Source organism: Vigna unguiculata, chromosome 7 (assembly GCF_004118075.2).
Source record: "Vigna unguiculata cultivar IT97K-499-35 chromosome 7, ASM411807v1, whole genome shotgun sequence".
NCBI classification, from domain to species: Eukaryota; Viridiplantae; Streptophyta; class Magnoliopsida; order Fabales; family Fabaceae; genus Vigna; species Vigna unguiculata.
Genome location: NC_040285.1, coordinates 25,405,685 through 25,418,624, shown reverse-complemented (window position 1 = coordinate 25,418,624; position 12,940 = coordinate 25,405,685). Strand labels below are relative to the sequence as shown.

General features: G+C 34.2%; 3 protein-coding genes across 3 annotated transcripts; all 3 read right to left on the bottom strand.

The window, feature by feature from the left end:
- Positions 1 to 167: 167 nt before the first annotated feature.
- Positions 168 to 2,118, bottom strand: LOC114192297 (pectinesterase-like). Its single transcript, XM_028081977.1, has 2 exons — positions 1,226 to 2,118; positions 168 to 995 (listed from the first exon to the last, which is right to left on the bottom strand). Exons 1-2 carry the CDS (start codon positions 2,106 to 2,108, stop codon positions 295 to 297), a joined length of 1,584 nt encoding a protein of 527 aa, XP_027937778.1. The 5' UTR covers positions 2,109 to 2,118; the 3' UTR covers positions 168 to 294.
- A 1,958-nt stretch (positions 2,119 to 4,076) lies between these two features.
- On the bottom strand, positions 4,077 to 5,683 carry LOC114191335. The gene is made up of 7 exons (XM_028080505.1): positions 5,395 to 5,683; positions 5,109 to 5,302; positions 4,791 to 5,023; positions 4,542 to 4,709; positions 4,360 to 4,467; positions 4,188 to 4,263; positions 4,077 to 4,115 (listed from the first exon to the last, which is right to left on the bottom strand). The coding sequence occupies exons 1-7, from the start codon at positions 5,681 to 5,683 to the stop codon at positions 4,077 to 4,079; spliced, it is 1,107 nt and encodes a 368-aa protein (XP_027936306.1).
- Positions 5,684 to 10,351: 4,668 nt separating this feature from the next.
- On the bottom strand, positions 10,352 to 12,940 carry LOC114191334. Its single transcript, XM_028080503.1, has one exon. The coding sequence runs from the start codon at positions 12,938 to 12,940 to the stop codon at positions 10,352 to 10,354; it is 2,589 nt and encodes an 862-aa protein (XP_027936304.1).

Sequence of the window (12,940 nt, the reverse complement as noted above, 5' to 3'; positions counted from 1 at the left end):
CATTTAATTTAAAGCTATAAAGATACAAAAAAAATGTCTGTCCTTTTAATTTATAATTTTAAAGATGGTTAAAATATTTAATCTCTCCTCTTTCAAACCAAACGGGGTGTTTCATACATTTTTCAACTAATAGTAAGGTCATAAGAAGAGAAGGCAAAACTTTCCTTAAGAACTCACTTGATTTATTTATTTTTTCAATTCTTGACATGCACAATATATATATAAAGGTGATAGATTTACATCAGGCATCACTTGATACAATCAATTTAATCAAAACAAGTTGAACAAAAAAAATTACTGTAACCCAGCTTTGAAAGGTACTCCTGTGGAGGGTAGCCATTTGTCACCTTGAATAAACTTCTGCACCGTGAAGTCAAGTGCATCCTTTTGATCCATGAGATGGTACCCTTCCCAAGTGACCCTATTGCTGGTGTTTGAACCAGGTCCCCAGTTAGCAAACTCTGCATAATACAGTGTGCTCAAAGCAAAATCCCCTGACCATTCTGTCCACCCCTTTGGATCAATTAGGCCATCCATGAAAGATTCTATGTAAACAGTTCTAGAATACTCCTTCCAAGGCCTACCCAAATATGTCTGTATCCCATTATAGTTGCTAGTAGCATCACCCAATTCACTGGCTCCTATTATGCAGCAGTTCTGTATGGAGATGCCAGTGTTTTGGTTTGGATCTGTTCGCCCTTGTGCTGTGATTGCATTGAACTGGTTTAACATAGGAAGTCTCGGATACATGTTACAATCCTGGAATACCGTTGCTGCATTGCCGAATATAAAATCCACAGTGCCATAAATGTCACAGCGTTTGTAGAATTGCCTTAGGGAATGTACGTACAGTGTGTCCTGGTAACCCTCGAAACTGCAATAATAGAACGTGGACATGTCTGCCCCGTTTCTAACAGCCACAGCTTGATGCTTGCTGGACCCAGCAGTGTTACGAAATGTTATGTTCATGGCAACAAACCCTTTTCCAACAACAGCTGAAAACAAACACAACACAACACAGTTGTAGCAGACACAGTAGTCTAACTTTGTCACCTTTTTTAACAACATAGTATTTATATATATATTTGTATGAATGACAATTTTAGTAGCCATATTATAGATGGTTACACACCCACTCGTATTAATGTTGAATTTGACAGCAGAAATTAATGCTCATGCATAAGCAGAAAATACGTGACATGATATGCAATCGAACATAGCTTACCAAAAGTTGCAGATTGGAAAGTGGTCCAGCCATCGACAACGCTGCGATCGCCAGTGAGCACAGTGCGGTTGATGCCATCTCCAACCAACATCAGGTTCTGCTTGCTCTTAGGAATAAACACGTACTCGTTGTAAATCCCCGCGACAACATAGATTACATGGTACCCGTTGTTGGTGCCGCTGTTTTCAGGTGCAGCCGCCACTGCATCATTTATGGTGGTGAAATCACCAGACCCATCAGGGTTCACCACCACCTTTTGCCTCACCTCCACATTGTCAACGCTTGTTTGGAGTAACTTTCTATTAGTAATAGTCTCAACTGTGGTTGATCCTTCCGTGGCATCGCTAACCCAACCACGGGTGAAAAGGGCCAGAGATATGCTATATAGTTTGATCGCATCGGAAAGGGGACTTGACAAGGCACCGGTAACTACAGGACAGGGAGTTACCTCGTTAAAACCGTTGAAGCACGTTTGTTGGTTGGTTAAAATGGCACTGAGCAAGGTATGCAAGTCGTAGACTTGAAAGCCATTGACGTTGTTTTGAATGGCTTGGAGGACAGTGGACAAGAAATCAATGTTGAGTTGTGAAAGGTTGAAGCAATCTTCAAGGGCGTGCAGTGTTGAACTATGAATGGCGTAGTGGTTTGTGAGATAAGAAGAGACCAATGCAGCAATCGTTTTTGTTGTTGATAAGGATTGGTGAAGGAGGAAACGGAATTGGTCATGTGTGGATAAATATTGAGGTGGTAGAGTGGTTTTGCAGAATGCAGGGTAGGGTGTAGTGTTGCATGTGGTATCTGAGAAAGAGAAAGCAACATGAGAGGAAGAAAGGAAGATAATGAAGAGGAAAACAAGGGTGTACAAGGTGGTCCAGGTCTTCATTTTTGTTGCCATAGCAATGTCTTCATGTCTGTGGAGACTTATGCTTTTGTATATTTATATTGGGAGATGATACATTGACAAAATTTTTTTGACAAACTTTTTGACAAATAACTATTTTTGGTAAAAAAACCCTAAAATTTTATTATTTTATTATCTTAACTTTCATTAAAAAATAAAAAAGTTACTTTATTTGGTAACTTTGTCAACTTTGTTAACTACATCTTTCTCAAAAAATTATTTTCCATTTATATTTAGCTGCATTAAATTAACTAACCTTCTGGGTACAAAATCTGATCGATGGGCACTCTTTTCTTTTTCTTTTTCTTTTTTTAAATAATTATGAAGTTAGTTTAAAACTGGTGTCAGTGTCTATATATTCTTCATGTTTTAGAAACTCTTTCAAAGACGCGTTAATGTAAAATATATTTTTCCACCTCATACTCTTTCATAAGAAAGAAAAAATATACTATAATTCTTATTTTTTTTACTGATTAATTAATGTCTTTTCTCTAATTATAATAAATGATTTACTTTAAATTATGTCAAGAAATAAAGAAGGAAAGTCAAATAATCGAGATCATAATATTATTTTTCATTAAGAAAATGGTTTTTAGAATAAATTGGGAAACTACTTAAAGACATGAAAAAAAAAACTAATTATTGATTAAAAATTTACAAATATTCTTTTACAACTTCCACGTTCTGTTTTTATATTTTTTTTGCTTCTACATAAGACGAGGAATATTGGGCAAGACGTGTGAGAAAGAAGTAACCTGGGAAGTGGGTTTTCTCATTAAAAACTTGATTTCACCGAAGGAAGAAAGGGTTGAGTTAGTTAGTGGAAGGCATGTTTAAATTCCAACGTGCGCAGAAGTCAATAATTATTAGGTATTTACATAAGTGATATCATCACAAATAGATTGAACGTGTAAAATCGCATATCTTTTATTCAATAATCACTAACAAATCATCAACCCTACACAATTGTTGACATTGTCTACTAAATTTAGAAAAATATCTTTTTAGCTTACTCAAAACGAAATATAGTTATTATAAATTTCTCATAAGTGTGTTCAAATTCTTACAAAACACGAAAAACAAATTAAAATCAGTGAGTGGATCACTAGTGTAAAATAGGCTTTTTATACCGGTTAAAAAAGGCTTTTTATACCGGTTCGAGCATAGGTATAGATGCAGGTGGTATAGAAAGTTTGATCTTTTCTACATCGGTTCCATGACAGGTATAAAAAATTATATTTTATACCATTTCTAAAACCGGTATAGAAAGTCCTCTTGGAAATGGAAAGTCATGTAAGAAAAAATGACTTATTATACCGATTATAGTTCCAACCGGTATAAAACATTACACATTTTACACCAAGTATGACCTCAACCGGTATAAAAAGTGATTTATTATTTTTTTATGAAGAATTCGTTTATGCTTCTTACCACATACCAAACCTGTATATAATTACCCAAAACATCCAGAAAACAAATCTCATTCAATCTAATATTTACTTGAAATAAAATCTAATGTTTATATGAAATATAATACTACTCCAAAACGAATATAAGTCATAAAACACCTAACATCATCTTATATACTGTATGTAATAACCCAAAACATCCAGAAAACAAATCTCATTCAATCTAATATTTACATGAAATAGAATCTAATGTTTATATAAAATATAATACTACTCCAAAACAAATTACTATATAAGTCATAAAACACCTAACATCATCTTATATAAACACTTAAAAGAAACGAAGCCCACTGCTCACGAACTTCCTTCAAGACTCCTTGATCCATTGGAGATGTGTCATTGAAAATCTACACAATGAATAGTTGAGTCAACAATCTTTTAGTGATAAATACTTAAGATGTGATTTATAAATTGTACATATTACCATATCCCATGAGTCAACAATGTTTGCGGATATGATTCTATGCATGTGCCTCATGGTTTAATATCCACACTCATAGCTTCCCGGTTGACGTGAGCACTACAAGTTAAATTCATATAATATCATAAATTTGATAATTGTATTTCAACAGTTTGAAGATTAACTACTTACAGTTGGCGCAATGAACTGTAACTTCTTTCTAGAAGTGATTTGTTGTCCCTGCAACCTAGAATGAGCCTCAACCGCTCTGTAAAATTTAATGTATATTAAAATTTTGCCTAATATGGAACTTAGTAAAATTAAGTTATATAACACAAAAAATAAGTTAATAAAAAAAACTTACGCTTGTAAAGTACTTTTAATTTTCAGAGTGTTAGGCTTCTTGTGTAATGAACACAAAAGAACCACAACAAACTTCTGAGGAAGAATTACCAACAACTGCCAATGACCCCTACAAATTCAAATACCATTATATACAATTAAGTTCTACATAAATATAATTTAATGTATAAAAGACATTCTTACTGCTGCAAATAAGGCGCTAAGTACACTTCTTTTTTCCCAACATCAAATGCCTCTAATAGGTACTTTTGAACCTCTTCACTTTTATTCCCAACACCTTGAATGGCAATAGGATCAATAAATCCATATATGTGATCATTCTTCTTCTCAGTGCATCTACGATGTAAATACCTTAAACATTGAAAATAAATAATATAAGAATAACATATTGAATATATTCAAACTTCATAAAAGTAATAAAAGTTTACTTACAACAACCAAAGTTGTATTACTGATATACATAACATATCAGTGCCAGAGAGAACTTCAAAAATATCCTTTTGACATATAAAAAAAGGGGTGTTGAAGGTCCTATTTGTGGCTTGGGGAGACATTTCTAATTGTATAGGTTGCAAGGCGATAGTCACTGCCATTGCACCAAGTCGTTCTAGAATTGTCTGTTGTGGTAATGATTCATTCACATCTTCCTTTTCTTGTACTCTAATCTGCTATACATATTTAAAGTATTAAATAACATTAGTACACACTGATGTAAATAAATGCATAATTAAAACAAGTAAGGACAATTACCTCCTTTGCAATTACTTTTGCTAATCTAACTGGCCAAAGGATAAAATTTCCAGGGGCCTGCCCCACTGTCTTAACCTCTTGAGTGGGCACTGGGACTGGAGCAGTAGCATCTCGAACATCTACAACCACTACTCTCATCATATCATCTGCAATGGTTGCATGGTGTATGGTTGACCCCAATGCATACATTTTACCTAAGGTAACCAAATAATATTTGTAAAATAAATAAGACAATATAGTTAGGCTAAAACAAATACATGCAAAACAATATAATTAGACAAATTACCTAAAGCCACCAAGGACTGGAGGAGATCATCAATGAACAACTCGTAATCTGCATCACCAATGAGAGAAGCCTCTTCAAGAGGAACATCACAACTCCCCTTTGTGCTTACACAAATAATAGAAGGTTGTTGATGAGGATTACAAGGCTGGGCTGAGGGAGAGGCTAACTCTGCTCTCATGTCTGATAACAATTGTGCCTTCATATCAAAGTACTCTTTCTTCATCTCCTTCTTAATCTCCTCCCTAATTTCCTCCCTCATTTGTTCTCTCATTTCTTCTTTGATGGACATGATAACTTCCTCATTGATATTTACTTTATTATGATTAGCTGATGGAGGACCAAAGAATTGACGGATGCCTACAAATTTTCCAACACCACGAACACGTCCAGGATGCTCTGGATGACCAATGGCAACTGCCAATATGTCCTCACGCCCCTGTGGAATGAATGATCCTTGTGTGCTTTGCTCGACCAGTTCATCCTACAACACAAAAACTTTAAGTTAAGATTAAAAAAAATATATTAATACACATCTAAAAATAAATTAGTTTGAGTTACTTACAATACGCCTAGCTACGCTTTCTGTTTCTGCAGATATGTAATCCCCTGTTGGTTTTTGACGAGCTCTTTTCCATTTATCATGGCGAGGAGGATGAGTAACAGTAGTCCCACTGAAATTAGAGGCAGATGCCTCTTTCATCATCTTCTGCTCCAATTTATCATAACCCCCACGAGACAATCTATGGGGGTGGACATTCTTTCTTGCTATCTCTTGTGCAGCTTTCCTCTTAGCCTATGAGCACCAAAGTATAAAGAATGATTTATTTTAGCAATATGTTCAATTAAATAGTTAAACCTACATATAATATGAATTTACCTGAAAGACAGGATTTAATCGCCTTTCCTTAAAAGCCTGCCATGTGTCTTCATCAAGGAACGGATACTTCTCACAAGGGTTTTTATCACTTAAGGGACCATAGATATAACGACTTGTAAGGTCCGTCTTAAAACCCTTCCATCGTTCCCCAGCAAATGAAATCCATTTCGTCCTCAACAGATTACTATTTGGGACATCATATGTGACCTGTATAATAAGAATGGATTACATATGTTAAATATCAGTTATATGTACGTAATAAATTATATAAGTTAAGATTTCATACTTGGACACTTAGCCAAATCTGATTCTTTACTGTCTCTGGAACATGGTCCCAATCATCTATAAGAATGGATGACTTGCTCCTACCAAGCAAGGCCACATAGCTGGTGAATTTTGTGCTATTATCTCCCAAAGCTTTACCAGTTTGCATATCAAATTGGATAGGCAATCTTTGATCCGCACTACGACTGACTGTTAACTCCCTCAACCTAGTTCCACGCCTACCATTTTTTTTGGTACATGTATGAATCTTGTCCCCACCTTGTGAAGGTGGAAGGTCACCAAATGGTGTGTCACCGGGCATTTCCCTATTCAAATAAATAATTGTTAGTGAAAATTAATAAATAATTTCTATTTAACATTTACATGCATCAATTAGTCTCCAGCTAAGTCATCCACAAACTCAATACAGTGAATCATCAACAAAAGTAATGAAACTCGGGGTATTCCCTCAAACTGATAATAAATCAAGTCAATAACTTTTCTTTTCAATTTCACAAACTAAACTTAATCTCTGTGCCAGATTGTAGTTGCATTAGCAAAAAACTGTTCAGTAATCGGGGAGAGTTGTGACTATGTAGGTCAAAAAGTAAGTGACAAATAAGCATGACAGATGATTCTTCAAAATGAATTATAAAGAAGTACTGCTAACATTTTTACGTATCAATTTAGACATTTATAAAAATGTTACTAGAACATTTTGTTAGGGGAAGATGTAGGAAGGCAAGTAAAAAAGTTTAAAACTAGAACATATAAGCATAAGTAAATGAACAGGTTTTGAACTGTTAGCAAAGGATAAAAATTTTGCTATTGAAGTGATTTGTACACAAGTCCAAGGCTAGAAACACATTGGTAATTGTCATCATGCACAGGTGTAGATCATGATGTCGTTGAAAATTTTATTTTGAGAAATAAATAGATGAAATTGAATGACAAAAGGATACATAATGAACAATAGACTTATAATATCAATTTCAAAATTTACATTGGATGTAACAGAGGAATCAAGACAAGAAAAATGATTAGAGTTGTGTACTTACTATCAACTGGGATCTAATGTGCTTAAGAGATGAGAAGTCTTTATTTGGATGGATTCTGGAAACTTCAATGAAAATAATTTAATAAACGAAGATAAAAGTACATTTCAATTATCAGCAAAAGAAAAACCATCTGCAAGAGAATCGAAAAGAGAATAAGAGAAACAAATAAGGATATGTTAGAGGGTGTGGGAGTGTTTATTTTTGTTTTAACTCGTACTCTCAATTTTGATAAGCATGCATACAATGATACAAATGCATGGCAAAACTTAATCATGAGAAGCTTAGTAAAAACAGTAATGGTGAGTTAGAGCATGATTGTGCTCTTCGGTCTTCTTCCGTACTCAACCTGGTGAAAATTTTAGTCTAGACATTGAAACATCTTAAGCCCTGTTTTAGGTGATTGTGAGTTTTCAATTCAACTGCAATTTTCAAAACAAAATGCATTTAGCCAAAATGGAGCTGGAATAATTTTTCACTTAATTTTGAAACACATACACTATCATCATTATTGCTACTACTACTATCGCTATTTCTGCCAAAACAATCATCATCTCTACTACTAATATTGTCTTTGTTTCGAGACTTACAACTGAAAACAGTGCTGAAAAACTAAAATCCATTCTGAATGAGGCCATAGGACATTCGTTCAAATTTTAAAAGAACTTTGCCGGTGACTTTTTGCAGTCTTAGCACCTTATGATGATGTTTGCAATTAAAAACACTGCAACTGGCATGATTGGTATATTGAAATATTGATATTTTAGAGAGGCTGTAGAAATAAAGAAGCGCGTGGATAATTATTATTGTCGTTATTATTATAATTTTAAAAGTTTACTTCATGTTGTAACAACAAAAAGAACAATAATATTATAATACCTAAATTTTGATAATTTTCTGAATTGATATATTTTAAAAGTAAGTTTGGAATATAGAAAAAATGAAAAATTACTTAAAAAATATTAAAAAATAATAACTTAGATCGTAAAATAAAGTTGTGAAAGTATAATTTTCTCATTAAAAATGGAAAACTTTTATCCTTTATCATTGTCTCATGTTGGCTAGCCCACCATGTTTCAACTTTTAAGCCATAGACACAAAAATTCATATTCAGATTCATCACTCTCTCTCTCACACAGAATGGTTTTGTGTTGTGGGCTCCCATTCCCATTCCCAACAAGTTAAGCCTCACGGACACCATCATCACCTTATCTCTCTTCCTTCTTTCTCTTCAGATTTAAATTTCCTATTACATTATTATGAATTAATGTTTTCATAGTTGCATGTAATCTGAAACTAATGGACTTAACTTTGTTTCTATATTCAACTTAGGTATATTAAATTAATATACATATTTTATGTTAAAAGGTAGTACACGTACTTAGATGTAACAGTTTCTATATATTACAAAAAATCTTTGATCATATTATAATTTTTTTACAAAATATTATCACCAGATTGTAATTTATTTTTTATGTATAAAAGACAAAACTGCCGGGAAACAAGAAAAGAGTTAACTAATAAAAAAAGATGATTGCATCATCATCAGCCATGAAAGAAAATATGAGAAACATGACATCCCATGTTTTGCCAAACTATCTGTGCTGGGAAATTTGTCTCCCAGAATATGTGTTCCTCAGAAATTATAAACCTCTGATTTCATCAACTAGCTAGAGCATATATATATATATATATATATATATATATATATATATATATATATATATATATATATATATATATATATATATATATATATATATATATATATCTTAGGGCTAAACCACATAATCTTAGTTGAACTCATATTATCTACCTACCTACCTTCCTATTTATCTATCTGCTATCTATATATTCACATAAAAAATTGATATGCAACTTTAAGGTTTTAAAGAATATTCACGTAATCATATAAAAAAAGTAGAATATAAAAGTTACCTGAAAGCAATGGATATTAGGTTATCTTGTTTGTAATGGCTTCAGATCAAAACTTTGAACCTACCCACCTATGAAGAATATGAAAGAAATAAAGATGAAGTGAACCACATGAATCGTAGTTTTTAAAACAATGAACAAGAAGGGATAAAATGTACCAATTAACTTGAACTGAGAAAGATGAAGAGCGTGAAGAAAAGCCACACACAAGTTTATGTGCACATAAATAAATGGGTCAAGTTAGAATGTTCTCCCATAACCCTTCATTGTGGTCATCACGTACGGCATGAACATCATCTACATCATTGTCGACATTCAAGGTCGGCATATTTGATGAGAAGGATGGAGTTTTGCTAATATCAAGTATCAATTCATCATTGTAATCAGTATAATGTAGGGTTCTGCCTTGGAGAACCACTGACCATCTTTTGTTAGCGGGATCAGTGACATAAAACACTTGTTTTGCTTGAGATGCCATGATGAATGGCTCTTTAGTATAACCTTCCTTTTCTAGGTCAACCAAGGTAAAACCTAGATCATCAGTCTTCACGCCAGTATTACCATCAACCCACTTACATTTAAAAATAGGTACTCTGAAACTTGTGTAATCTATTACCCAAATATCTTCAATTACACCAAAGTAGCACATTGAGGCCATAATCGGATATTTATCCTTTGAACTTGAGAAATGCATTGATTCAGCTACAACCATTACTCCACTATTCTGTGTGGTGCTTTTTTCATCTTCGTCTTTTGTATGAAATGTATAATTGTTTATATCATACCCACTCCAGCATAAGACATCATAGTTTGGCTCACTTGCTAGCTAATTTAATGTATCAGAAGTTGTGTTGTCATTTTGAACCTGTTGTTTGAACCACTTCAAAAAAGTTTTGTTGTGCTCATTAATGACCCATTTTTGAGACATTCGTGGATTATTTCTCTTCGCAATATCTTTATGAGCACTTAAATAAGGGATGACTTCTTTAGTGTTATTCAATATATATAAATGTGCTTGGAGAACTTCATCTCTACTCAGAGTTCTAACTTTTGCACTTCGAGTACCCTTACCAGCACCTCTTTCATGGTAACGAGACTTCGGTACCCCTATAGCTTCAACTTGTGATAAGTAGTCTGTATAGAACTCAATAGCTTCCTCTGCAATATATCTTTCAACAATTGATGCTTCTGGACGATATTGGTTCTTTACATACCCTTTCAATATCTTCATGTATCGTTCAATAGGGTACATCCATCGTAAGAATACTGGACCACAAATTCTAACTTCTCGGACTAAATGAATAATCAGATGGACCATAATATCAAAGAATGATGGAGAAAAGTACATCTCCAACTGACACAATATGAGTACAGCCTCATTTTCTAACTGATCCAACTTCTCAATATCGATAACCTTACTACATATTGCATTAAAAAAGAAGCACAATCTTGTTAAGGTATATCTAACATTCTTAGGCAATATGCCTCGAATAGCCACTGGTAGAAGTTGTTGCATCAATACATGACAATCATGAGATTTTAACCCAAGTAATTTTAGATCTTTCATGGATACAAGTCTTTTAAAATTGGAAGAGTAACCTAGTGGAACTTTCACACCTTGTAAAATCTCACAAAAACTTCTCTTCTCTTGTTTAGACAATGTGTGACATGCTGGAGGCAAGTATGTTCGCTTACCATGTGATTGTGGAGCTAATTGTTCTCTTATACCCATTTCAACTAAGTCCAAACGAGCATTTAGACCATCTTTCGTCTTGCCTTGAATATTGAGGAGTGTTCCGATAATACTATCACACACATTTTTCTCTACATGCATAACATCTATACAATGTCTCACATCAAGCACCCTCCAATATAGGAGATCAAAGAAAATTGACCTTTTCTTCCATATGTTGCTTGAAGTGCCTTTATTTTTCATCTTTCCAAACACATCCCCAATGTCTTTCACACGCTCATACACTTGTGACCCACTTAAAACCATTGGAGCTAATTCATTTTCTTGACACCCATTAAATGCTTTCTTCAATTTACGATATGGATGGTTTGTACTAAGAAATCTCCGATGTCCAAGGTATACTGTTTTCCTTCCATGTTGTAGTTGATGGTGACATGTGCCTTCTTCACATATAGGGCATGCTTTGTGACCCTTAATGCTATATCCACTTAAATTACCATATGCTGGAAAGTCGTTGATTGTACAAAATAACATGGCATGCAACTTGAATGAATCACTAGTGTACCCATCAAACATATCAACACCCTCCTCCCATAACATCTTCAAATCTTCAACTAATGGGGTTAAATAAATATCAATGTCGTTTCCTGGTTGTCTTGGACCCGAGATCATCAAGGATAACATAACATATTTGCGTTTCATGCACAACCAAGGAGGTAAATTATAAATCACTAATAGAACAGGCCATGAACTATGTTTACTGCTCAAGTTACCATATGGATTCATTCCATCTGTAGCAAGTCCAAATCTAATGTTCCTTGAATCATTGGAGAAATTTGGGAACATGGAATCAATTTTCTTCCATTGCAAACCATCTGCCGGATGTCTCAAATGGCCATCTGTTGTACGTCCATCTGCATGCCATCTCATGAGTTTTGCATCATTTGCATTGCTGAATAAATGTTTCAACCGTGGAACTACAGGAAGATACCACAAAACTTTTGCTGGAGGACCCTTACTATCAGATTCAAACTTACTATGTTTCTGTTTGTATCTTGACACCCCACATCGTGGACATTGATGTAACATGGCTAACTCCTTCTTGTACAAGACACAATCGTTTGGGCATGCATGAATTTTTTGATACTCCATACCCATCGGACACAATATCTTCTTCGCATCATAATTGCGTGTTGGCAACGTGTTACCTTTAGGAAGCATGTCACTCAACAACTCAAGTAATTCTGTGAAGCTTTTATCAGTCCACCCATTTCTTGCCTTCACATTGAACAATTTTAATACCGCTGACAATCGAGTATACTTAGTGCATTCTGCGTACAGAGGTTTTTCTGCGTCATTGCACAAATTGTCATACACATTCGCACGTTGAAAGGAATCATGTCCAATATCACGAATCATTTCCTCCATTCGATCATCCATCTCTAAATCAACTTCTTCTGCTTCAGACTCATCTACACTTGGCATGTCTATTAATTCACCATGCCATATCCACTTTGTGTAGCTCTTTAAGAAACCATCACAAAGAACATGCTCCCGAATAATGTCAGTTGGTAGTTTTCTCTCATTCAAACAATTAACACACGGGCAGTAGAATTTTCCATTATTATCCAGAACATTCATATTTGCAAATTCAAGAAATTCTTCCACTCCATTCTCATATTCATTTGTTGTGCGTAAAAAATTTATCCAACTCCGATCCAT